Here is a 25,480-nt window from a genome sequence, read left to right as displayed (position 1 = left end):
GTTGGACTGCAGTTCAGCTCTAGCCTGTATATCTCATGTTGAATGTTGCAGATGGAGTCAAATACATCTAGAGGGTCGGTCACATGATTCTCACCTCTGCTATATGTTCTGTCTTGGAAGATACTCCAGTTGTGCCAGGTTTAGGTAATATAGTTGAAAGCTTCAGGGAACTGAGCAGCAACTTCCTCCTTTTGCTTTCTACTCAGTCATTTTTTGCAATACTGTACTAGAAATGTGTATCGTTTTAGCCTATGCAGCATATAGATGGGTAAAATGAGTACCCAGCTTGTTGGGAACAATTGGCTTACACGTTGTAAACAGCTAAGGGAGTGCTAGTTCACTGATAAGCAGTAAAATGTACTTGCTATTGCTATTTAGGTAGATAACAACAATAGTTTGCTAAGTAATAATTTTTAACCAGGGCCAGGAAAGATAGGATCTTCTATTTATCCCTAGAAATACTATAAAAAATGTAGCTGAATCAAGATGCTTTTGCATTTATGAACTTTATTTTCTTATGTAGAACAGAAAGTGTCACACATTTATAAATAGAGCACTTGAGTGATTCATAGATTGACTTAAGCAGAGTAAATCCAGAAGTGAATCTTAGTAATCCATGGTTGCAAGAACTCAACATCTCTGCTGGACAGTAAAAGAGCAACACACTTGTTGGGATTAAAACTACAATAGCATTTATATAACTAGGTGGTGCCATTTCATTACTACATACTTTATACCAGATGAGTGGCTCTTAAGAGAAACATGCTAACTTTTTGTAGTTTAATCAGTGCTTTGGTATCAGCTCCTCTTTAAGAAAAGATTAGTAAACACTAGCCAGAAGGTGCATACAGGAACAAACTGTGTTTCAGGAAGATGTAGGAGCAGCCAAAAGTACAGTAATTAAGCGTAAGGCATTCCATTCTGGAAGACAACTTGGGTCACCTCACTTCCATAGTTTGACACTGAGGTTTCAAAAAGGAATTCGGGGCAATAGCTTTGTTTCATCTTTTGCTACTGTAAAAGTCTGTGTAATACTACACACATGAAAGACACTACTTAACCAAGGTGATTATGGAAGCTTAATAGCCACTGGCGTTCTTGGGTATAGCAGGATTTGACCAGTTATCACTGCTTTTAAAAATGCTAACGTAGTGCTGTCACTTCAGATAGAATCAGATGAGCAAATACAATTTTCAGTACTCTAGCTTAAGCCAGTGTCAGTGCTTACCATGGCAGACTATTCACGATTGTATTTAAACAAAAGTAACTGACAGCTTCAGTGTGGCGCTGCCCTGTTGATCTCAACAGGACTAGCCATCATTTTTATGTCTGAAACCATGCCTTTCAGTAGAAATAGGCGCCATTTTTAAAATGACATTTGTTATTTAAAACCAACCTTAGTGTGTGTCCTTCCATACTCATAGCATAGTGACTTGTAGGAAGAATAGAACGGAGGCATTCTAACTCATGTCCATTAATTCTGAGGTGGATAACGAAGTACAATCCTTTTGAATGCTTTCAAAAAGTGAAGACATTTCAGGGTTGGCTCTGATTTGGGAAGAAAATTCAGCCATCACAGGACTTTTGTCTACATCAGGGATGGTGAGTAGAGCAGCTACTGCTCTCATCGCTGAACGTTTCAGTTCATCTTGTTTCTCGAATTCCTGTTTCACAGAACCAGCTTTTACCTAAATAAAAGCATTTTAAAGAATAGCAAAATGAGATAGCCACCTTGACAGTCTTCAGGCAGAACACAGGCCTATAGTCCAGTGAGATTTGACCCATCATGTTACTCTCAAAACCACTAAATAAACCTATTGGCTGCTGTGTTAATTTCTGTTCTGTTTTCATTTAGAAGGCTTAGGTGAGGTTGCAATCTTATCTGAAATAACTGCACTGGTAACAGTACAGTTCGAAGAACACAATCACATTCTTAATTGTGACTGTACAAGGTCTCCTATTGCATTTATTTATTCATACCCCTACCTATATAGAAATCAATATAAACAAAACCTCATGACAGCCACCCTCTGTAAGCCACATGGAGAAAGCAGCTACCGGTGATTAAAAGCGATTGGGGAGAGGCATTCTAGCTACAATACAGTAGTTGTAAAGGGAGCAGCCACCTGCAGGTTCCATGAATGCAAGCCACAGGAAGTGAGTCCTAGGGCCAAAAAAAAGTTTAGCAGCAACTGATAATAGTTTGTTATAAAGCTTTTAACAGCCATGGGGAGGGGGGGTTAAGAGGGAGATGGGGTTAAAGCAACAGAAGCGAGGCACATCATTCATGCCTTATTGAAACTTGGCATTCTCCAGATGACTTACAACAAGCAAAGGTAGGTTGGTGTACCTGATTTAGTCTAAATAAAACATGAGAGAAAAAGCTTCAAAAAATGAATACATTTGCGTTTTCTAGTATAGTATTACCTTTGTAGAGCATGTTGCTCGCAGGGGCTCAACAAGCTGTTCCAATCTTTGTAAGACTGCATTAGGACAGAGTGTTGACAGACGAGCCAGCATAATGAAAGTCAGCATCTTGAGTTTTGAAGGGAGAGGAGAAAAGGCAGCATTAAGATTATTTTCCCTTGAAGATTTGTAGTTCTAGGTTTCCAACGCATACTGATTTTTTATAAAACAAGCAACCTTCCTTCAAATGAATCACTACAATTCTCCTTCACATCTGAAAATGATAGATTGTTCCAAGATAAAGGCGGAAGGAATAAGTGGCATTTTGCTGCTATCTGTGTGTCTGTCACACACACACACACACACACACACACACTTTATATGTACAGCAAGACGGACCATAGGGACCAGGCCTGAACCTTTCTCCCACCCCACCATTCTGCATACGATATGTCTGACTGTGGGTCTCTGGAAGCCACTGGAGAAATGTCTTGATACACAGCTTTACAGACCATCTTAGCTCAGTATTGGAAGAAAGCAATGGCCAACATCTGAACATCTTAAAAAAAAAAACTGGTAGGGTAACCATCAATTTGACACAGCAAATAAAAATGATCACTGAGTTTAGGCATTCTTTTACATGTGGGAAGGAAGAAGACAGTGGTGGTCTCAAGAAATGGGATCAAGGAGAGGGACAGAATCATCTCTACAGCATTATTAAGGCCTCGGTGAAAGATGAAATTAAAAGCTAGGACCAAGAGGTATCTACCCTGATATCATAGTGATCTTTCAAGCCATCCTCAACATGGTTCAAGTATTCATAAATGTCCAGTCGGTCCAGACAGCTTTCCAAAAGTGTGTACATGCACTCAAAGGCAGCTTTCCTCACATCAAGGCCATCATCTACAGTATGCTTGAATGGTCCCATTTCAACCTAAAACAAGAAAAAGTAAGAGCTTGTCATTCAGCAAGTTGGGGCAGGGAGAGCCTTCCTGTCAGCAGCCTACATAGGACACTTACAGTCAGTATGTAAAACTTTTCTATACTGTACAGTTAAACTACTCAAGTGTATGAAGGCACCATTTAACCATGATAAAATCAGTATAAGGCAAATCTTATATATTTCTCATGCTATCATCTGCCATCTTGTCCCCTTAACTTTGAAAATTGATCCCTCCCAGTTTCAATCTCATTGCAAAACTCATTTGTACCATCTGTTACCCATAAGAGTCACTATCAGCAATGAACGCCAAAAGGATTAAGATACTACGGCTGGAATTCAGCATGGGACATACGTGTTCACAACATCCACATTTACCTAGGTTTGCCATGATGTTACAACGTACAGGTGTCATTTACACAATGGTAGCTAGTGAAGTGACTACTGTATCACAGCCCAATGTGGCTTGGGGACCAGTCACATCCAGACACTGGCTCAAACTAGAATGCAAAAGGAGTACCTCAGGCACACTGGAACACTTTTTCCAATGCCCAAATGCACATCTTTGCAATTTAAGGATTTTATGGCATTTCTACAAAATAGCTATGGATTCATAAATTTATAAAATGTTGAGCTGTGCCGTAATGGTTTGAGTGTTGGACTACAACTCTGGAGGCCAGAGTTCGAATCTCTGTTCAGCCATGAAATCCACTGGGTGACCTTGGGCGAGTCACATGCTCAGCCTCAGGGAAAGGCAATGGCAAACCTCCTCTCAACAAATCTTGCCAACAAAACCCCATGAGATTCGCCTTAGGGTCACCATAAGTCAGAAATGAGTTGCAGGCACACAACAAGATGATGATGTAGAATCTTGGCCTGTGTCTTTAGAATTAGAAGCCTGTAATTATTTTTACAGTGAAACTGTTTTTTAAAAACGCTCATTTATGTATTTTGTTCATAAAGCATAAACTGCAGTTGATCCCTATTGCAAACGTAATATGAACCCACTGCACTCTGCAGTAACACAAACATATTCTTGTAGAAAAAGGCAATTTGTCTTTGCCACCATTTTCTCTAAGAGGATAAAATTAAATGGATTATATCATCCATATCCATACCTCACGTATAAGTTCCCTTCTAATCTTTGTTTCATTGTATAAGTGTGGTAGGACTGTGCTGAGCTGGTCTCGGATTAGAGATGGTTTGTTGTGAGCAGCAGAATTAAACATGGCTAACGCAACACGTCGAACATTCAAATCAGGATCCTGAAGTGTTTTCAAGAAGTCACCTGCATGGCAAAAGCACAAAACTAACTATCAAGACGGTACTTCATAAGCCTATACAGCCTAGATCACACGTTATGTCTCAAAATGTGGAAAGAGCACACTACAACTGCCTTCCTCAAAGTCTGGTGCACACAGCCCCACTTCACTTATTTTTAGGAAAGATAAACATGCAACATCTATTGTAGTTTGTAGAGGCCCCAGAGCTCTGACACAGAAGGCTAAATATGTAATATAACTACAAATCCCAGAATTCCATAGCACTGAGCCATGGTAGTTAAAGTGGTGTGAATTTTTGCAGTGCAGATGCAGCCTGGGATATATTTAGGGTCGTATAGTGGAATCAATCTGTAATCCAGAGAAAGAAAGCTTCATATTGTTCCTGCAAAGACAGTACAGTTGTCCCTCTATATTCAATAGGGTTAGGGGAACAAGACCCCCGTGAATATGGAAAAACCGCAAATAATAAAAACATTTTTTTTACCTGAGAGGACACCTCTCTAGGAATCTCTAGGTCTTCCAGTGCAACTCTGTGGTCAATGTCCAACATACACTGACCATAGAATGGCACTGGAGTAGCTACAAATGGTCTTTCAGTGCAACTTTTAGTTAAAGTTGACTACAGAGTTGCACTGGAGGACCTAGGCAGTCCTAAAGAGAACATATTAATGAAATCCGTGAATAATCAAAGCCACAAATATGGAGGGATGACTGTATGTCCAAGACTACTTCCAAAGGAGTGTGAGTAACACAAATTAAGAAGTGCTCTTCTACCATGTGTGCACCATTTTCGATGTAATCAGTCCTAAGTAACCTAGTCACAGGAGCAAGAAAGAATAACAGACCAACTTTAAATCAAACCCAGTATCCATTTCCCAGTTTTTAGCCTCCTTTAAAAAAAGTTACAACAAAAGACCTTCTGAAATGGGTGGACAACTTCTGAAGGTCTGGAACTTGCACACACACTCCAGGCCCATGTCATACCACTTCTTCCTTCTGAAATCAAAAGTGCTCAACATTTCATTTTAAGTTTTTTTAAAAAAATCATTTTTACAAAAACAAGGCACACAGGATATTATGTGTCTTGCTGTTAAGGAGAACCATCGTTCCTGGAGTGTGATTCTCTATGTTTTACTAGCAAAAAAATGGGTAGTGTGCTGTAGGTGCCACAAAAAGGCAAGGGATAAGGCCCACAGCCCCATGAGATACTTACTCTCTCATCTACAAGCACACATTCAGCCATATAGTTCTACAGATGATATCTAGGCGACTTCCCTACCTACCCATCCCTAAATGGTATTCTGAATTAGTAAAATTTACATTCCAGTAGATGTATACCCCATCTATTACTTGTTCCATATGCATTTTAAGATTTAACACTGCCTGCTGTTCTGATCTCAATCGTGAATTTTCTGGAAGAGCTAAACATTACCTATGCATCCTTTCAGAAGAGGATCAATAGGCTGTGGCTGATCTGAAATTGTGAATTTGATTGCAGTAACTACTGTGCTTCGAGCATATGGGGAACCTATAATAAAAAAGGAAGATAAATAATAATTGAGCTAAGAAGGATATTAACCTACAGCAAGATTAAGGTTATTATTCAGTTAAGGTAGCTATTCCCATCTCCCTCTATCTAGATCACACAGAACAGCAAACAAATAGAAGTTAAGGTGGCAAGCTTTGTAATGCCAGCAATTGTGCATAGTAGACATCAGCTGTTTTTTTTTTAGCAGTATGCTTCTCTGAGAATACAATTTATCAGTTTTGTTTTGCCAGGCAGTGTTTGAGCTGTTGAAGATTTGCAAGCAGAAAGGAAATACAGTAAAGCAAAAAATAAAAACAACTATTTAGATTGAGGGTATGAGCAGAATTGTTTTGACAACTTTCAGCCTGGCAATGGAACCCGGCCAAAACTGATTTTTTAAAACACCTATTCAGAATTTTATTTCCCATGATCAGCACTGGCTTAACACACACACACACACACAACTATATTTTGCAATCATCTGAAATGTTTGCCTAATCACTGTACGTGTACAGCTCCTCCTGGTGACAGAGCTTTCTGCCCATGTTGGGTTTTTTTTCAAGTTACCACAGTGTTGTAACCTAACACACACACACACACACACACACACACAACTAGGAAAATGGCCACTGCTCCCCAGCTACACAAAGGGTGGAGACATCATTTTTTAAACATGCAAAATGTTGGGGAAGCCTAGCATACTCTCCACAAAGTTGCACTCAGATAATTCCTCTATAACAGACAGCCTAACATGGCTGGAATCTCCTTCTACAGCAAACCTAACGAAGTGACTAATCTAGATTTGCTCGTTATGACACACTTTTCTTTCAGCAGATATTATGAGATCTGGATAAAAATTACACCATTACTATTAACACTAATATTAATATTAGAAAAAGAGAGAGAAAAAAGATCAACACAGGAAGAGGTGAAGGACATGCCATAGCATTGCACAGGCAGTGGAGTCTTAATAGAGCATAGAATAATTACTTCTTTGGACCACAACCCTCAGAATCTCCAACCAGCCTAGGAAATAGTCACTGAAGACAGAACAGTCCTAAGAGTTGTGATCCAAACATTAACTTTCCCAAGCTCTGGATTTTTGCAGCCAACAGCATGTTACGTAGGCCTACAGTTACTGTACTAGCCTTTGCATTACCTGAAGACAGTTGTTTTTTCAGCCGGGGCAGCAACTGAGCAGGATTAACAACAGTCAGTTTCCCCAAGCATTCAGCAACAACGTTGCGCGTCCCTTCCTCGGTGCATTCACAGTGCTTGAAAAGCAGGGCCCAGATGTCCTCCACATAGGGTTTCAGGCTGTCTGCTGGGGAAGAGCTGATGACTTCCTTCAAGGAGTGGAGCAGCAAGTACTGCCGCTTTGGCTGGCCTCCAATCTCTTTGAGCATGAAAGGGAGGTATTCTTTAAGGCTGCCAACACTGATGTTTCCCAGAGCATAGGAAGCTGCCGATTTCACTTCTTCACTGGGAGAAGCAAATGCATCAAGTATCACAGCTTTGAGTTCCTTCTGAGCACTGAGGTTCGTGGTGCGTCCTATTTCTGCCAGTGAAAGGAAGGCCAACATTTTCACAGCAGCACTGGACTTGGGGTTCTTCACATCCTGAATGAACTGGTTTACTATACCAGGGACTTCTTTGGGACATTCAGAAGAAAGGGCTGCTACACACTTGGCAACAGAATGATAGGCTTGCTTGTGTAAACTTGCAGATATTTCACTTGAGGAATATATGGGTTTCGTCAGCTGCTTCATGAGTTCGCCATAACTCATGTTGACTGTCTTGGTCACAACCAATGCTCGGAAGAAGTCCACAATCGCATTCAGGGCTCCCCCTTGCATCAAGGGAGAGTAAACAAGCTGAAAAAGTTCTGACAGAACCGTACCACTGATCTTGGACAAGGAAGAGGGATAAACCTTAGCTAAAGTGGTGAGGAACGTGATAGCAACCTGAGAAACATGCATGTCATTCTCGCTAATCAAATCAGGAAGCTCCATGAGAACACATTCAATCATGGCTGGCTTCAGGCTATCGCTGTAGTTCTTGATCAAGATGTCCAGAGCTGTCAAGGTGCTTAGTTTCAAGGCACGCTGATTCTTACGCAAAAAGGATGCCAAAATAGGGAAGCCTTCTGCCAAAATGGGCCTCAAATCAATTTTGAGAGAAGAGCTAGCAATTAAAGTGAGCGCTTTGACCGTGGTCAGCCTCGTTATTTCATTTTTCAGCCTCTCCAGAAAAATCTTCAAGGTGGGCTGGAGATCACTGCTCAGGTAGTCTCCAAGATTACATACAATCTGCCCCATGCAAGCTATAGCCCTTTCCTTCACCTCCTGGTCAATGTCAGCAGCTTTCAGTCTCTTCAGAGTAGCAGCAAACAGGTCTCTCACATAAGGTTTAGCATCAAATGTACAATGCCCATCCAGGGGCCGAATCACCTTCACAAGCTGTTGAGTAACTAGCAGAGCTTCTGAGGTTATTTTATAAAAGGGATCGCTTATGCAAGTCACAACTGGTGGTAGCAGGGCCTTAACATGGGGGTGGAACACATCTCGGGAGTGGTTGCAAAGAACAACATGAAGGAAAGACAGTGTATCAATCTTCATATTGGATGAACTGGATTTGTCAGTCAAGGAGAAAACAATACCTGTTTGGAGAAAGCATTAGTGTTGATTTTGTTCTGGAACATGAAGTACCTTCAGATAGATGAAACTAATTCAAAAAATAATGAAGGGGATGAATTAACTGATAGTAGTACTCCAGTAATTCTGCTCTGTGTCTGTGCAAAGGAAGTAATTCAATGAACCAATCAAATCCAAAGCACAGGCATGGTGGGACTACTTTTCCACCAGCAAAACATATGCATGCCACAGCTTTAGAAAACACCCTGGTATATAAGTGATGTGTGTCTACACTCTTAATTCATTAAAAAAAATAGAATTTGGGGGAAAACTGGATTAGAAGGGATAACAGAAATAGTTATGGTAATATGATCCTTCATAATTTAGTCAGCTTTATTTAGTCACTTTATACCCTCCATCCTCCTACGAGCTCTGTGTAATTCTTCATGATGATGATGATGATATAGTTTATACCTCCCACCTCTCCCATGGATCGAGGCAGGATTACAACTTTAAAAGACACTTAGTACAATTTACAATCAATACAACAATAAAATACTAACACTGAATTTACCAAGATACTAAAGTTATCCAGAAAATTAAACAAGACAGTGAATGTGCAAAATTCTATTCAGTCCAAGACAAACAAATTCATGCAAGTTTTTTTAAATGAAAAGGATTTTGGATGTTGTAACAGTGATTATTCTCAGGTCTGAGAACCAACTCTTGGCATCCATTAAACAAATAGCATAATGTTGGTGACTTGCACTGAAGAATAGAAGACTAGCTCTAGATACAAGGAAGAAAATGTGAACAAAAAGAAAAGAGATTCTGTATGCAAGGAGATCCTGTAACACCTTTGAAACTAACTGTGGCCCTATACAGACAGGCCAAAATAAAGCTGCTTCAAGTCACTTTGGAGGTATGGTGTTTCAATGACACATGCATCCTAAGTAGGGTTGCCATTGGTCTGGACCTCCAAACCGGGACAAATGTAGGACAAAATTTTCATGGAGCCCAAGCGGAGAAGGAATCCGCCCCCAGGGAGGCATTCTTTTCCCCTTGGGCTCCGTTTTTGCCAATGGAGCCCAAGGGAAAAAGAATCCCTCCGCTCAGCGAGGATTACTTCTCTGCTTGGGCTCCGTGAACGGAGGCCCAAGCGGGAGAGGAAATCTGCTCCCTTTCCCGGCCTCTGTGGAGGCTTGGCCTCACAGAGGCCTGGAAAGGGGAGGAGAGCGCCCGCGACGCGGTGATCGCGGCAACACGGGCGTCCCCCCTCCCTTTCCAGGCCTCTGTGGGGCCTGGCTCACAGAGGCCTGGAAAGAGGGAGAGAGACCTGCGATCGCGGCGATCGCGGGCGTCCCCCCTCCCTTTCCAGGCCTCTGTGGAGGCTTGGCCTTCACAGAGGCCTGGAAAGAGGGAGGAGGACGCCCGCGATCGCGGGATCGCGGGCGGCCCCCCCTTCCTTCCAGGCCTCTGTGGAGGGGTTGGCCTTCACAGAGGCTGGAAAGAGGGAGGAAAGGCCCGCGATCGCGGGAGGCCCCACTCCCTTTCCAGCCTCTGTGGAGGCTTGGCCTTCACCAGAGGCTTGGAAAGAGGAGCAGAGCCAAGGCCGACTCCTGGCGAAGGAGGCCAGGCAGGGAACGGGCCTCGCTCATGCAAGGGCCCTTTCCCTGCCTGGCGTCGTCGCAGGGGGGGGGTGTCCCGGGGGCGGGGCCAAACCGGGGCGGGACCGTGCGGACCCCCCCCAACCGGGAAAGTCCCGCCCCCAGGCGGGATATGGCCTCCCTAAAGAGTCCAGAAGCCACACCAAAGCCATGCTCTGGTCCTAAGGACTGGAGTGCAGCTTTGGTGCAGCTTCCAGACTCTTAGGACGCATGCATCATTGAAACACCATACCTCTAAAGTGACTCGAAGCAGCTTTATTTTGGCCTGTCTGTATCAGAACTGTGTGAAAGAAGTTGTAGCATAAGCTACAGAAAAGGAGAAGAAGAAAAGAAAAGAAACCACTTTTGCTGAGGTGATTTTTGTTGACGTGCTTCACATCAGAAAAGAGGGGGTAAAGGTTTTACACCAGCCTTGCACCCAGCAGATGTGCTGACCAATACCCATTGAAAAGCTTTCCACCCTGATATCCTCCAGCCAACAGACAAGCTTTACCAGGCACTAGTGCAGGTATGTGATCTGCAAGGCAACCAGGGAGAACATTTGCCAGTTCTGTCAGGAGAGTGAAGCATCCCTGTCTTGATTTGACACTCTTCTCTTTCAGCTGCTTGTGCAAGGCCTTAATGATATGTGGAACCTGTAAGATTAGAAAGACACTCAGTAGTAGTAACCCAACACAAAACTAAAGGAGCAAGCTATCTAAGCCTAAGACCATATTAATCATTTAGTACAAAAATGAAATGTGATCCGGTTGGTAAATGGTTTCTTTAGTCAGCAAGGATTACAGCTGTGAGTCATTTCTTCTTAATATTCACTGATGTGGGCATGTAGGGGACTTTTTGAAAGGGAAAGGCCAGAAGATCAGCTCAAGACTTTTAGCTCAAAAGATTGGCAGGAAAAAAGCCGCCTCACATCTAGAGAACCAGGGTATTTTCTCCTAATGGGGCAGGGACTTCTACTACATTTGTGTCCATTGGCTATATTTTTTCTTTTTTTCCTGGAAATTCTCCAGGGGCTGGCAGCTGATGACTCACAAACTGGCACTGATCTGCAGACCACCACTTTGAGTAGCACTGAGATAAAGTACTGTTTCAAAAAGACTGAAAAGTATGCTAGGGCAAAATATTCATTTGAACTAGAATGACTTTTAAATTCTAGGTGAACTACAATGCTCTCTCCCTCAAAACCATACAATAGGATCAGTCAAATCAAGAACATCAATATGGCATTATTTGAGTTTATATGCTGCAGAGTCTTGAAAGCATATCTAACATCTGGGAAGAAATTATAAATTTGTGGTCTCGCACACTGCTGTAAAATCCACATCCGATTGACCTTGAGTTAAGGTATGCATTTACAAAACAGAACACTAGTATCAAATGTTATCTCATTTCATAATGTGCAAGGTTCAATTGTCAGGAATAAATAACCAAAGAAGAATAATTTGGAAACAAGAGTTCACCAGCTATTTTTTAATTTACATATATGAACAATGTACTTGTGTTGCTTCTTGTGCTAGGACCACATTATTTTGAAAACAATGCAACACAAACATTGGCAATGACATATTTTATTATTTCATTAGTTTGCATTCTCGCAGGCTGTCTCATTTCCACAAGCTACTAGCACACTTGAATAGCCTGGCCCATAATTAACAGCTCTAATTAAAAAAAAATCTCTTCCAAGAAAAAACACCTCCAGATAGGAAGGGGTCCTCCATATAATACCCATTTTCCTTTTCAGAGGCAGGAAATGTTACTTTTTGATCCACAGCTTCCCAGAATTCTGGGGGATTTGGGGAGTTGTAGACCAAACTTCTCCAAGTTCTAGTCCTCCCACTGTTGCTGCATATATGCCTGCTGTCTCCTCTTCTTGCTCTAAATAGGACAGGACTACCATACATCACAACCATTTTATTTCCCAAGAGAAATACATGTATGTGAGTGAGTGAGTGGAGGGAGAGAACATGTCCATGCATGCACGCACAACACAGAAAGAGAGAGGGACACACACAATTTTAGTGGCAACTATGGTGCCATTATGGCTTCAGAGGGTGCCAGAACATCCTCCTGTACTATCCAGTCCTGGCAGTATGCACAGAAATGGGTGAAGATGGTGCTCTCTTTTCATGAACAGCAAAGGAGGGGCAGAAGGGGTTGCAGAAATGGTTCTGGTGACTATAGCAACTACTTGGAGGTTGCATGCAATGGTCTGTATGCTTTAGCAGCCCAATCACATTCTCCCTTATGTGAAACCTCCCTGCTTCAGAGCACTGGCTCCTGGCTCCATCACTCACCTGGTTCTGAAGCATAGTGAGAGGTATGTCCTCTTTGCTCGCTTCATCTGAAGCATGCAGCCAGTTCTGAATAGGCAGTGTTTGCTTCAGCAAAGATATGTATGCACAGAAGATGTCAGCTTTAACGTTTTCCTCTCTCTCTTTGAATCTGTTTATTAACGCTGGTGAGAGTGTTTTGTAGAAATCTTGTAGAAGGTCATGCCTAGTACTGACAATAGCCTCAAGGCACTTGGCTGCAGACCTACGAACTTTCCAACTAATATCATCGTCATCACTATACTCATCATCACTTTCTGAGGAAGAAAAAACAACACTGTTAGACAAATAGGGCTGAATCATTTGAAAAGTGAACAGGTTGATTTATCTATCCACCCACTTACAGTATATTCTCGTGTATACGTCAAAAAATTTATACTGTAAAATTGACTCCAAAACCTGGGTCAACTTATACACGAGTCAACACAGTAATAAGATGATAGGGAGAATGGTTGTTCACTCCTCAAGCCTCTTCCCAGCCTGGTTGCCTCTGGAGGGGGCAGCTGGACTGAGAAGACACAGGATGAGGGAGCATCCCAAGCCTTTTCCCAGCCCAGTTGCTTCCAGAGGTGACGGCCCAGCTGGAAAGATGCAAGAAGAGCAAACACTCCCTTCCCCAAACCTCTTCCCAGCCCGGTTACTTCCAGAGGGGGAAGCTGGGCTGGGAAGATGCAGAAGGAGGGAGTAGGACATCCTTTACATACATAGTTACATGCCCTTAAGTTTTACCCTTGACTTATACATGGGTCATATAAAAATCCAGAATTTTAGCCTCAAAACCTACCTTCAACTTATACACAAGGTTGACCGATACATGAGTATATATGGTATCTCTTTTTGTTTAAATAGTTATATCCCACTATATTATCCAAAAGATCCATCCATCCAATTTTTCTTTTTTAAAGGAAAAAGCCAAGGTGGGTAATACTGTGTCTCTATCATCATATCAAACTCTCACATAGCATTTCAATAGAAGCAGTTTTTAATGCAAATCTTTGTCTGGTTAGGAATATATGGAATGTCCTGGAGATTCTTCAGTATCCCCCCTGCCGAAAAGTATGTGAGGAGGGATAAAGACATTTGCCTCATGTCTCAGCCAGAGCAACAGAAGGGACAGTCCTGTCATTTTCCTCCTCCTAACTGCTGAACTGTCTTGGAGTTGTAAGCTGAATAATACTTTGTCTCAGCCAGACCAGTGAAGAGAGTTCTGCTGACTGCAAGGATACAACAACCCCAGTGCGTGCTGTTCTACAAGAGGGAAAGCTGAGTGGCAGTGAATCATAGCCTTCAATGCCTCCCGTTCAAATAATTCTTGGATCATTTAAACCAGAGCTGCAGTGCATGTCACTCTCTCTCTAGATGCTGGACTGCTCATAAACCACAACCAGCATAACCAACAGTGCAGGACAATGGAAGAAATAATTCAATAGCCTGCAAAGCGCCACACATTCCTCATGTTCTGATGGCCATGGAAAGGAAAGAGTTTCAAGCCTCTGGATTCCACGATTGAACAGAAACACATAAGAGCCTTATAAGAAATGTTTGGGTTAATAGCAGAGGAAACTCAACTAAACATATAGCACCTTGTTCCTCCTCCTCTCCATTTTCCGTTTCCATCATTTCTTCTTCATCATCTTCCTCATTGTCGTAGTTGTAGTTTGGGTCATAAGTGATATACTTGAGACACAATCCTGTCACACTTGGAAGATGAGGACCGATTTCTTTTGGACACCTTTGAAAAACAGTGAGATAACCTCAAGTTAATATAGAATAACATCCCAGTTTCATAAACAGTGCTTCATTTCTCTCTGCTCAGCATCTCTTCCTACATACTCAATTAAATCTTATCTGTTCTACCCTTATGTGCCACAAAAGTTTCCTTCATTTAAAAAAAAAGTTAAAGTCCCCTTTTATATCCCACAAACAATTTAATGAAAAGCTCCAAAAATTTCAGTTGCAAATAGAATTTAGGTTAAAATTGAGGGGGGGGGGGGGGCGGCGGCAAAATAATAATAAAGAAAATAGAAAGAAACCACTGAAAATGTGACAACCTTGACAGTTCCTTATTTAGTGGTAGATGGTTCTTCTAGAGGGCATGGTTACATCACATGAAGAAGCTATTGTACATGGACAGAATGGGGCTGGCCAGCCTTCTTTAAAGCATCCCTGGAGAACTGCTGAGAGATATTTTCCATAACCCTCATCAAACATGGATAATCAAATTAATCATCTCAAACTACAGGTGCAGATCTGGCCAGCGGTTGGAAGCTGGGATGTAGCAAGAGTAGGTACACTTCCACAAGGGAAATGGACTAGCTCTTCTGCTCCAAAAAAAACCACCCTGTAATAAAGGTACAAACCTTCTGACAAAGGACTCGAAAGCCTGGAAGCAATATTCCCTCAGCTCATCATCCTCAACCTTGCAATATTGAACTATTAATGGAATCATCTTCTCCAGATAGTCTCCTAGGAAAGAGTAACAGAATAAACGACCAACAATAATGCTTCCCACATCCCGTGAGTTGTCCACAAACTACCAGTGCTGAAGTGAAACAGGCAAAGATGTGATCAGACCCTCAGAAACAAAGGCTACTGTGCAACACCAGACTAGAGATATCTTAAAAAGAGACAGCCTTCCTTCTCAGAGTTGCCTGGTTGAGTTAAAGAACAGATAAATGTGCCTTCTGTATATTTCAACACTCCAAACAGACCATGATATGGTCCTCTTTGCAAAGCAGACCTAAAAATAATATCCAGACTAAAGTGTGTCTTTCAAAGAGACCATAACCAATTATTCAATCTCTCTGACATAAAAAGGGGCACACAGTCAAAACAGATGTGCAGTGAGTGAGTGTCGGAGATTACAAGCTCCAGAACTGCAAATACCCCACCCCCAGAAACAGTGGCAGCTATAGAAAGAATATTCCCTTTATCCCCATTATTAAATTCACCCATATAATAAGTTCTTTTTAACTCCTACCAGCATCCATAGGAAGTTTTTCCCTATCCTCTGTGGTTAAGCTCATTTCCTTGAGCCATCCGGAGCAATCTATTCTGTAGATACCTTTGACATGGAATACTTTCTTCACTGCTATTCTTTCCTTCTGGCCTATCAGAATAAGGATTAGGTGATGTACAGTAGGTGAGAAGTGTGTGTGAGGAGGTTTTGATCATAAGCCAAAGAGCTAGACTGTTTCACAATTGGGCCCTTTCCAGCTCCCTTGATTCTATAAAGGGTCCTCTACTTATCCAGGCAATAAAAACTATCTTTGGTGACTTCCTACATCATAATGAACTCAAGAGATGCATCAGCAGCAGAAGGAGAAACACAAACTCCAAGCAATACTGGAATACCTTAAGAATATGATAAGGTTTTTAAAAAAAAACCAGAAAGAAAACAAAATAGAGTTGGGTAGAGCTTTGGGATACAAAAGATAGGGGGATAATACAAAAAACACTAAATGCCTGTCTCTTCTAACAAACCTAAGAATAGGTGGAGACTCTGGAAAATGAAAATCTGAACAGCAAGACTTACCTATACGGTGTCCAGCCTGCCTGCTGATACCAGCAATACACTGTATGTATGTTCTTGTAGTAGAAGTAGAGTTGTTTCTTTTCAGTTCTGCCAAGAGGTGCTCCATAAGCTCTGCAAAGATGTTTCCATTGCAAGTCAAGACCAGGTGGCCGAGGGCAATGATGGCCCTTTTGCGCACAGCCAACCTGGGACTTGTGAGCTGAGGAAGGAGGCAATTCAGGATGGAGGAATGGAAGGAATATAGAGTCCCCCCCAACCTGCAGCCATGGGCAAGGGACACAAGAAAGGTCCATCAGTGGAAGCACCCTCTAATGAGAGATAATACACTCTACCATAATGTTATGAAGAAAACCATTTTGTCCTCACTTCTCAATATACAATACAAATACCAAACATTAAACATTTGCTTATGAAATAAGTTTATTAAAATGAAGTTATGAATCTTTTTCTAAGATTAAATATTTTAAAAGATTTTTTTAAAATAAAAAATGTGTCACTTCCATTTGGTGCTCAAAAAATAACAGAATTTGTTATTAGCAGGAAACTTGTCAAAAGAAGTGGAATTTACACTTTCTATTCATGCTCATTTCCCATAGTAACCAAGAACTCAACAGGCTGGGTAAAAATATAGTTTTTGTTCATTTAGATATGCTGCTCAAATTTAAAACAACACTAAACACCTGTCTCTTCTAGCAAGCTTATCCAGATGATTTTTAAATTATGAATTTTAAGGTTAGTATTGATTGTTTTCAATATGTATTGGTTTCATTTGCTTGTTTAACTGTGTTGTATGTTGGGTTTGTTATTGTTCCCTGCCTCAGTCCGTAGAGAGGAGGTAATAAATATCTGTTGTTGTTGTTGCTCTTTTTATTATTTTACCACCAAACGTAACTTGTAAATTTAGTATCATAGTCAAGGGCACTCAATAATTTTTGCACCACCAAGCAGAATTACAAGCTCTGCCCAGATGTTGATGAACCACTACTCCCATCAACCCTTGCAAATGGTTTGATGGCCACATCTGATGGGATTTGGAGCTCAACACACCTGTAGGATCACAAGCCTTCGTCATAGCCTTATTCAGTGAAACACTACTTAGGTTGTAAGCCTGATTACAGAGGGACCTATCTCTGAGTAAAAATGTTTAAGAGTTGCACTGTTAAATCAGCTTTCTAAGCTGCAGTCCTGTACCTAGTTACCTTGGAGTCGGCCCAATAAATTCAATAGTACTGACTTCCAAGAGGATATGTTCTGTACAGTTACAATTCCTTGAAGCATGGCAGAGGGCCGGACTACTTGGCACTTATGGTATCTTCTAATTCTAGGATTCTGCAATTCTAAGCAGGGATGGGGAAACCCTGGTCTTCTAGGTGGTTTGGCTTATAACTCCCACAGTCTATTACCATAGGACAAGCTAGATGAAGCTGACACTGAGGCCCAAAATATTTGGGAGGTCAAAAGCCCCCCTATCCCAGCCTTAACATTTTGTATAGCGACCAATAGATGCAACCTGCTACACTGCTGCTTAAAAAGAAACTTTCTCCATACCTGCTCAAAATATCTGACAAAATGTCAAGAGCCTCAAGCTGCACAGACACATCTTCTTGCTTCCCAATGGCTCCAGTCAGTTGAGCTGTGATTTTTTTACACACATTGGCTGTCATGGTAGAACCTAAAAGCAGAAGAAAATGTAGTTTGTTGAGGAACCAGAGCTCTCTGACAGAGAAGGCTAAATATCTCACAAATCTACAAATCCCAGAATTCTATAGCATTGGGCCATGGCAATGCTATGGAATGGTTTCAAATGTATTATTTCTGCATACAGATAAGGCTTCATTGAACAGGATATATCAGAGTGCATTTCCAAGTACCAAAAAGCACCAAGTCTGTTCCTCATGCTGGATAAACAAGTTACTGTGTAGGACATCAAGTGACCCACGGTGAATCTACACTGTAGAAACAACGCAGTTTGAAACCACTTTATGTGCTGTAACTCCATACTATGGAATCCTGGGATTTGCTGTGTCACAAAGTCTTTAGCCTTCTCTGCCAAAGTGTGCTGGTGCCTCACAAAACTACAAATCCCAGTAGGATGGACCCATGGCAATTAAAGTGAAGTCAAACTGCATTATTTCTACAGGGTAGATGCACTCCCAGAGGTGAGCATAACTTATTCTGCATGGCTTCTACATCAACCTTCCCTGCCCTGTACCTTCCAGGAATGATAGACTGCACTTCCCATGATCTCCAAACCTGGTGGAGACTAGGAGAGTTGTATTCCTACATACCGTACCTCATGGAGGACCTGCCTCCGCTCTTCTATCCCTTCTCTCATGTGAAGAATAGGGAGAAGGAACAAAGAACCCTTAAACAGTGCTACAGTGCTTGTAAGTACTGCTTAAGGCCCAATGTTGAGGAGCTGCTGAAGCCTGCAAATACTGGCTGAGAGCACTTTTGACTTTCCTCCTCCTTCCTGTACAGAGGGGGGGGGGAGAGTAAAGTCCTTACACTATAATTCATGGATCCATGGATCTCTGGATATCAGGGATCCCTCTCTCACCTGGGATGAATGAGTATGAAGCTTTTGGGATAGGCTCCATGAACCAATAGGGAATCTCAAATCAGATCTGTGAGGCAAAAGTTCCCTAATCCAGAATGTGCATACTTTGCTTCTGTGTTATGCCAACTAAACAGGTTATGGTCACAGCCAGTATCATTTCTTAGGGCATGAACTCTCATAGCCAAGAGTATACTTCATCCAATACATCTCTTCAAATATACATCTCTTCAAATCAGCTCTGTTCTTCTGTCTGGATGGATCAAGAAAGCATGACAAAGGCAACTGCCCTTAAAACAGTGGAGGACCCTCTGGATAGTAACACTGCCATTAGTAAACCAATTCCCCATAGTTTATATTTTGGAGTAAGGTCAACATTTATTTGAAAATTTTGGACTTAACTGGAACTATTTCCACTTTTGTTTCACCAATGAGTAGTGAAATGTGTCTTTTGTCACAGTATCAATCCCAATCATTTCATTTTTTGCATTAAAAACAATGTTTGAAATAACCCTACTCGCTCAGGATATCCATTTTTTTCTAATAACTGACAGGATTTGGAAAAGAAATTCTAAAAAAAACTATTAAGAACCATGTATTATCCTGTCTTGTATAGGTTGGAGGGAAAGGCAGGTTCATCCTGATCCTCTTAAGAGAAGAGTTGGCATTTCTAACCTGTAGATGGAGGCGGCAACTCGGAAATTACAGTCTTCAGTCCAATACTTGAGATATCCCGGAGCTGTTCTTTATCTGATAACATGTTCGTACATAATGTATCAACAATCGTTTCCACCTGATATTCTTTCACTTTGCTCACCAAAGGGCCCAAACTGCAAGAATTAGAAAAACTAACAAAATCACACAGAAAAGACAGAACACTTCCCAGCAGAGCTCAGAAGATATCAATTGGGACACAAATCCCTCTCCTTCTAACATGCCAATATACACAGCCCTCTCCTTCCATTTGCCTTTCCCTGCTCTGATTTGCAATAATTATAGGAGATTCTTTTCAAGGCCACACTAGGAGTCAGTAAGTCAAGGACAATCCCAAGTCCTTCCTATTGCCCATTCTTGTAATATGTACCTTCTCAGCCAAGAAGAGCCCACTGATGAGGCAGTCAGAAAAGACCAAGTATTTAGCACTAAAGTCTGCACCTAAAATTAAATGTTCCTTAGGGTTGGGACTCCTGCTCAGTGCAGCATCTCCCACTAACCATCAACAGCACAGCCAATGGTGAGGAATGCTTGGAATTGAAGTCCAACAGCATCTGGCCCCATTATTTTCTCCCCTGCTGTACCTCAATACTTTTAGTTTCTCCTAGAGCTTGGAATCATATTAATCTGTTGCTGTTCCCCACCTCAATCCATGGGGAGAGGCAGGTAAGAAATATTGGTAATAGTAGTAATAGTTGTTGTTGTCTTTTAGACTACCACTCCCCAAATCCCACAGCTAACATGGCCATTTCTGGTATCCCAGTAGTCATACAAAAAGGCAGGCAAGCATTCAGAAGCACAGATATGATTATGCATGACCTCTCCCAGGACAGATGTAATAATAATAATAATAATAATAATAATAATAATAATAATAATAATAGCAACAACAACAAATACATTTTATGTGTGTTTCCCCGCCTCTCCCATAGGATCGAAGCGGGGTTACAGTAGGGGGGCCTTACCATTTGACAGCCAGATTTTGCACCTCCCCATTTTTGTCCTCCAGCAATTTTAGAAGCATTTTCACAACTTTTTTCTCACTGTCTTCATCAAGCTTTATGGAATCTTTCTGCAGTTCCATCATCAGGTCATTGGTAGCCATAAACCTGAAAAGAACAATAATCAGAACTAGGTTAGTCATGTGGTAGTCAGTGATCCATTTTCAATTACTGGAAGTAATAAAGCAAATGGCAATCTAGACCTACAATACAAATCAGATCAACTCTTTCACAAGTAGTAGCAAAGTAATAACTTGATGGCTGTCAAATAAATGCAAAGCCTCCTTATCTAAAAATAAGAGACTATTTGAAAGACCTTAGTTTAAAGCATTAAGAGAACCACTTTCCCTGTGTAAACCACTGAATTCTATACATAACTGCTCCTAGAGGTCACAGCTTAACTATACTTGCAGCTCAGATTGCTGTTCAGTCCTTGTGACAGAAGAACAGCCAGTGATTTACCTACAAGTCAGAGCATCCTTGCTTTTCTCCTACAGAGATCCTAAAGCAGTGTGGGAATCATATGAACCTTCAAATGATGTTGTACTACAAGTCCCAGCAGCCCTAGCTCATGGTGAGGAATGCTGGGAGATGCAGTCAAACAGCATCTGAAGGGTGGCAGAATTAATAGAATAATGGAAGAGACCCCCAGGGCTATCCTGTCCAACCCCCTACCATGCAGGAATTCATAATTAAAGCACCCCCAACAGATGGCCATCCAGTCTCTGTTTAAAAACCTCCAAAGAAGAAGACTCCACCACACTCTGATGGAGTGTGTTCCACTGTCCAAAAGCTCTTATCGTCAGGAAGTCCTTCCTAATGTTGAGCTGGAATCTCTTTTCCTATAGTTTGAATCCATTGCTCCAGGTCCTATTGTCTGGAACAACAACAACAAAAAAACTTGCTCCAGTTGCAATGTGACATCCCTTCAAATACTAAAGGGGGCTGTCATGTCACCTCTTAACTGTCTCTCCTCCAAGATAAACATACCCATCTCCCTAAGTCTCTCCTCATAAGGCATGGTTTCCAATTCCCAGCCCTGTCCTAGAGCCATAGGTATAACACCAACATACCATCCTGAACACAACTAGTCCGATCTCACTGTGAAGACTATCCAGGGTTGGGCATAGCTCCCTTAGGTTTTTTTAAAAATATATTATAATTTTTAAAATTTATTTATGGTATTTATACTCCACCCTTCAGTCCTAAAGGCTATCAGAGCGGCTTATACTGTTATATACTTATTCAGTTATACTGCTGAAATGCTATACCACTTTGGCATTATAACTGTAAAAGAAAGAGGAGAGGGAGGAGAAACATTCAATCTGGAGAGGAAGAAATACACTGGAAATTTACCTGTCTTTTTGGGAAACTCCTGGGACAGGGAAAAAAACAAACCCACATCCAGACATGGATTTAAAAAGTTGCTAGTCCTGGAAATTCATAAGAAACAGACTGGGAGAGGAAGCATGCTATATGGGTGTTTAATAAATCTCAGCAATTACAGGTACAATTATTTTTGTTTTCTTAATGTTCAGCACCAAGCCTGGTTTAGCACTTTCCTCTCACATCCTCACCAAATGTGCCTCCAAAGGCAGTGAGACTGAAAGAAGGGGCCCTTCCACAAATCTCAAAGCCCAGACAAGCTTGTAAGGGAGAATACAATCTTTCACATAGCCCAGATCCCAGTCATATAGAACTTTAAAGGCTATAACCAGCACTTAGAATCGTGCCCAGAAATAGACCATAGAAAGTGATGCTCTGGTTAAATGGGAGTTATAGGTTATCTTAACCAGCCCATCAACTATCTGGTGACCACATTTTGAACCAGCTGAAGCTCACAGTTATTTATAAATACACTGCATACACTATAAGAAGTGAATTAATTTAGCACAGGAGGAAGATCAAGCATATCAGACCTAAAGATATACTGCATATACTCATGTATAAGTCCAGAAATCTTTAGTAAAAAAATTGACTTAGAAAACCCTGGATCAGCTTAACATGAGTCAATGTAAGTATTGTACTTTAACTCTTATCAAATAAAGGAAACATCCTCTTCGAGCAGAGTGGTGGAGAAGAGAGTCCATCCTGGGAGCATCTAAAAGCAGCACCATCCCCCTTCCCCCTACTCTCTCATCCATCCAGCCTTTAGGGTGATCACAGTCATGCCTCCTGGAATTTTGTAAGCTCTTAGGCATCATTTTTCATTGCTTCATCTTTTACATCCTTTGTTACTTGCCCCTAAGTTTTAAGGAGCCCTGGTGGCACAGTGGTTAAATGCTGCAGCCATTCACAGCCACAAGTTGTGAGCTTGGTCCCAGGCAGGGCTCCAGGGTCAATTCAGCCTTGCATACTTCCATAGGTTGCTAAAATGAGTACCCAGCTTATTGGGGGCAATTGGCTTACACATTATAAACTGCTTAGGGAGTGCTTAAGTGCACTGATAGCAGTATAGCTATTGCTATGTTTATCCTCAACTTAACCATGGGTCACCCCATAATTTTGGCCCCCAAACCTGCCCTCGATTTATACATGATGTCAACGTATAGCCAAGCATATACGGTATATACCATATTGTCCAGTCGTCATCATCATCCTGCCTTCTTCCCAGTTTGAGATTCAAAGCGGTATACAATAGTTTTAAAGTAACATAGTTAAAATTCACAAAATACAAAAGTTAAAACATTATTAAACTATCAAAAATGTATAATCAGTTAAAAACATGACATAAAAAGCACAAGAGAACAACAAAAATAACAAATTGATAATCCAGTACATTGTACAAGACCCGTCCCGTGTAACCAATCAGTCCTCAAAGGCCTATTGAAACAGAAAAGAATGCAGCTGTTTACAGAAAGAGAGTAGACAGGGTGCCAGTCTAACCAATTTGGGAGAGGCATGGGGCAGACACTGAGAAGGCCCTCTCTCAAGTTCTCATCAGATGTACCTATGAGTGTGGTGAGACAGAAAGAAGGACCTCTCCAGCAAATCTCAATCGGTGGCAGGACCGGGCTGGGGCCGGTCCCAAGGCCTTGCCGGGCCGCATCCGGCCCGCGGGCCACAGGTTGCCTACCCCTGCACTAAGAGTATCAGGCTGTCACAGAGCCCCATCACCTTCTGACACCTGTGAGATATTTACTAGAATATCAGTACATAGAATTTGACCTTATAATTGGCAGCATTATTGAAATACAGTTAGATTTCTATGTGGTGATGTGCAAAAAAAATAACTTTGTCTCTCTCAAATAACAGGAAAGTGATACTGTAGCAATCCAATCGACAAAGAGGATAAAATAGAATCACAGCACTTGGAATTAAGCCAGTTTAGGCCATAGGCTCCACTGAAATCAAAGGGATTTACTTCTCGCTATCATCCTGTGACATCAGCTTTTGTACTCAGGCTTGTTTTCTGTTTTGACCTACAAATCCACTTTAACAAATCCAATAGCGGAATTTTTTTCTCTTTGATTTGGCCCTAGACCGATTCCTTCAACCATCCATCGCAGATACATACAACATAATTTGACAGCACTTGTTTTGAAATTTGAAATGCAATTAAATGCATCTCCTTTCTGATAGGCCCACCAAACTCTAATTGGGTTTAACTTCATAGACAAGAGATAAACTGATGCCTGCTGACCGTCATTCCCCAGCTTTATGAATTACTAAGAGAGATCACATGTGTTTTTCTGAAACAACACAGTAAAGGCGGCCTGTCATTTCCAAGATGGTAACAGCTGATAGAAAGAGACACCCCCCTCCTGAGTCTTTCTCTCTCCCTCCTCTTGACTGCAGCTGTCTAGCAGGGCATCTCTACTATCTTGGAGGCGGAACATAAAAGGTTATCATCATGTGTGATCCTAAGGGCTGCAAAAGAAAGCCTAGGAGGTAGGCTTGTCTCTTTCCCCACCCTGGAAGCTTGCACCCTGATCTGCCTTATTGGCTTGCTCCAAAATACACTAAAGGAGGGGGAGGGACCCTGGGTGCAGAGTCACAGCCACCCATCCTCCTTGGGTTCCTTTTCTATTAAAAACATTGCCCCTCCTCCTCCTCCCCAAATGCCCTCCCCATAAAAGGTCTGCAAGACAGCATGCACGTGTGCAGTGCACAAGGAGGCCCACAAAAACAACCTCCCAAACAGGGCTTTTCAAGGCACACCCCCAGATACAAACCTTGCCTGTCACCCCCCTCCGCCCCAGCTCAGAGCCCACCTAAAATCTTTGTCGGTGGATGTCATCTTCTCCAGGAGGTTGGAGATGTGATAGGATATGTTTGTCATCTTGGATCAGCTGGCCTTGAAAGGTGATCTGCTCTTCTTCTCTGCAGCCTGCTTTTAACAGGGTGGATTTCAAGGCAGAGTTGGAAGTTTCTTGCTGTCCTGTGTGCTGCTGGAGATCTGCATGGAGAATATGGCGACAGAAAGGACACAGTGAGGCTGGGGTAGTGTTTTTCCTCTCTCTGTTCCCCCCTTCTTCTCTTCCCTACCCCCCTCCCCTGGTTAGAAGTCGCTGGAAAAGCTGAGCCCCTACACTGCTCTCATAGGATATATATAGCCAATAGTCAGAGCTACAGCTGAGCTGAGGGCGCCACCTGGCGACAGACATCTGCAGCCTCTCAGGTTACAAGGGATGGAAAAGAGGAAAGCAGGCAGAGGAACAGCTCCCATCCATCCCAGTGGCTACTCTGGTTATTGCTGCAGTAGGACTGCAGGTGTTTGCAAACACACTGCAATAACCCCAGTGACTGCAACCCAATATGCCCAGGTTGAAAGGAGAACACACCACCCCTGTGGCTGACCTGCTGAAGGTAATACTCACCACAGAGGCCCAGGAGGATTTGTTTTGAAGATCAGTTTCCCTCTAAATAAAAATCAGCAGCTTCTT

At 41.9% G+C, this 25,480-nt stretch overlaps 1 protein-coding gene across 1 annotated transcript; it reads right to left on the bottom strand.

The window, feature by feature from the left end:
• Positions 1-487: 487 nt before the first annotated feature.
• LOC121922282 (cullin-associated NEDD8-dissociated protein 1-like) lies at positions 488-25,111 on the bottom strand. The gene is made up of 15 exons (XM_042451496.1): positions 24,809-25,111; positions 20,559-20,702; positions 19,555-19,709; positions 17,871-17,994; positions 16,323-16,579; positions 15,148-15,253; positions 14,371-14,519; positions 12,752-13,044; positions 10,951-11,092; positions 7,317-8,816; positions 6,062-6,157; positions 4,465-4,634; positions 3,176-3,340; positions 2,428-2,535; positions 488-1,688 (listed from the first exon to the last, which is right to left on the bottom strand). The coding sequence occupies exons 1-15, from the start codon at positions 24,874-24,876 to the stop codon at positions 1,461-1,463; spliced, it is 3,705 nt and encodes a 1,234-aa protein (XP_042307430.1). The 5' UTR covers positions 24,877-25,111; the 3' UTR covers positions 488-1,460.
• Positions 25,112-25,480: the final 369 nt, after the last annotated feature.

The sequence above is a fragment of the Sceloporus undulatus genome, chromosome 2 (assembly GCF_019175285.1).
Source record: "Sceloporus undulatus isolate JIND9_A2432 ecotype Alabama chromosome 2, SceUnd_v1.1, whole genome shotgun sequence".
NCBI classification, from domain to species: domain Eukaryota; kingdom Metazoa; phylum Chordata; class Lepidosauria; order Squamata; family Phrynosomatidae; genus Sceloporus; species Sceloporus undulatus.
Note: the sequence above shows the minus strand (reverse complement) of the source record. Positions and strands in the feature narration are given on the sequence as shown.

Coding starts and splice junctions, on each gene's coding strand:
- LOC121922282 (XM_042451496.1), bottom strand. CDS start 24,876: ATGACAAACATATCCTATCACATCTCCAACCTCCTGGAGAAGATGACA. Junction 17,995..19,554: donor GTTGCCGCCTCCATCTACAG/GTTAGAAATGCC, acceptor TTCTGCTTTTAG/GTTCTACCATGACAGCCAAT. Junction 6,158..7,316: donor GAAAAAACAACTGTCTTCAG/GTAATGCAAAGG, acceptor TTTTTATTATAG/GTTCCCCATATGCTCGAAGC.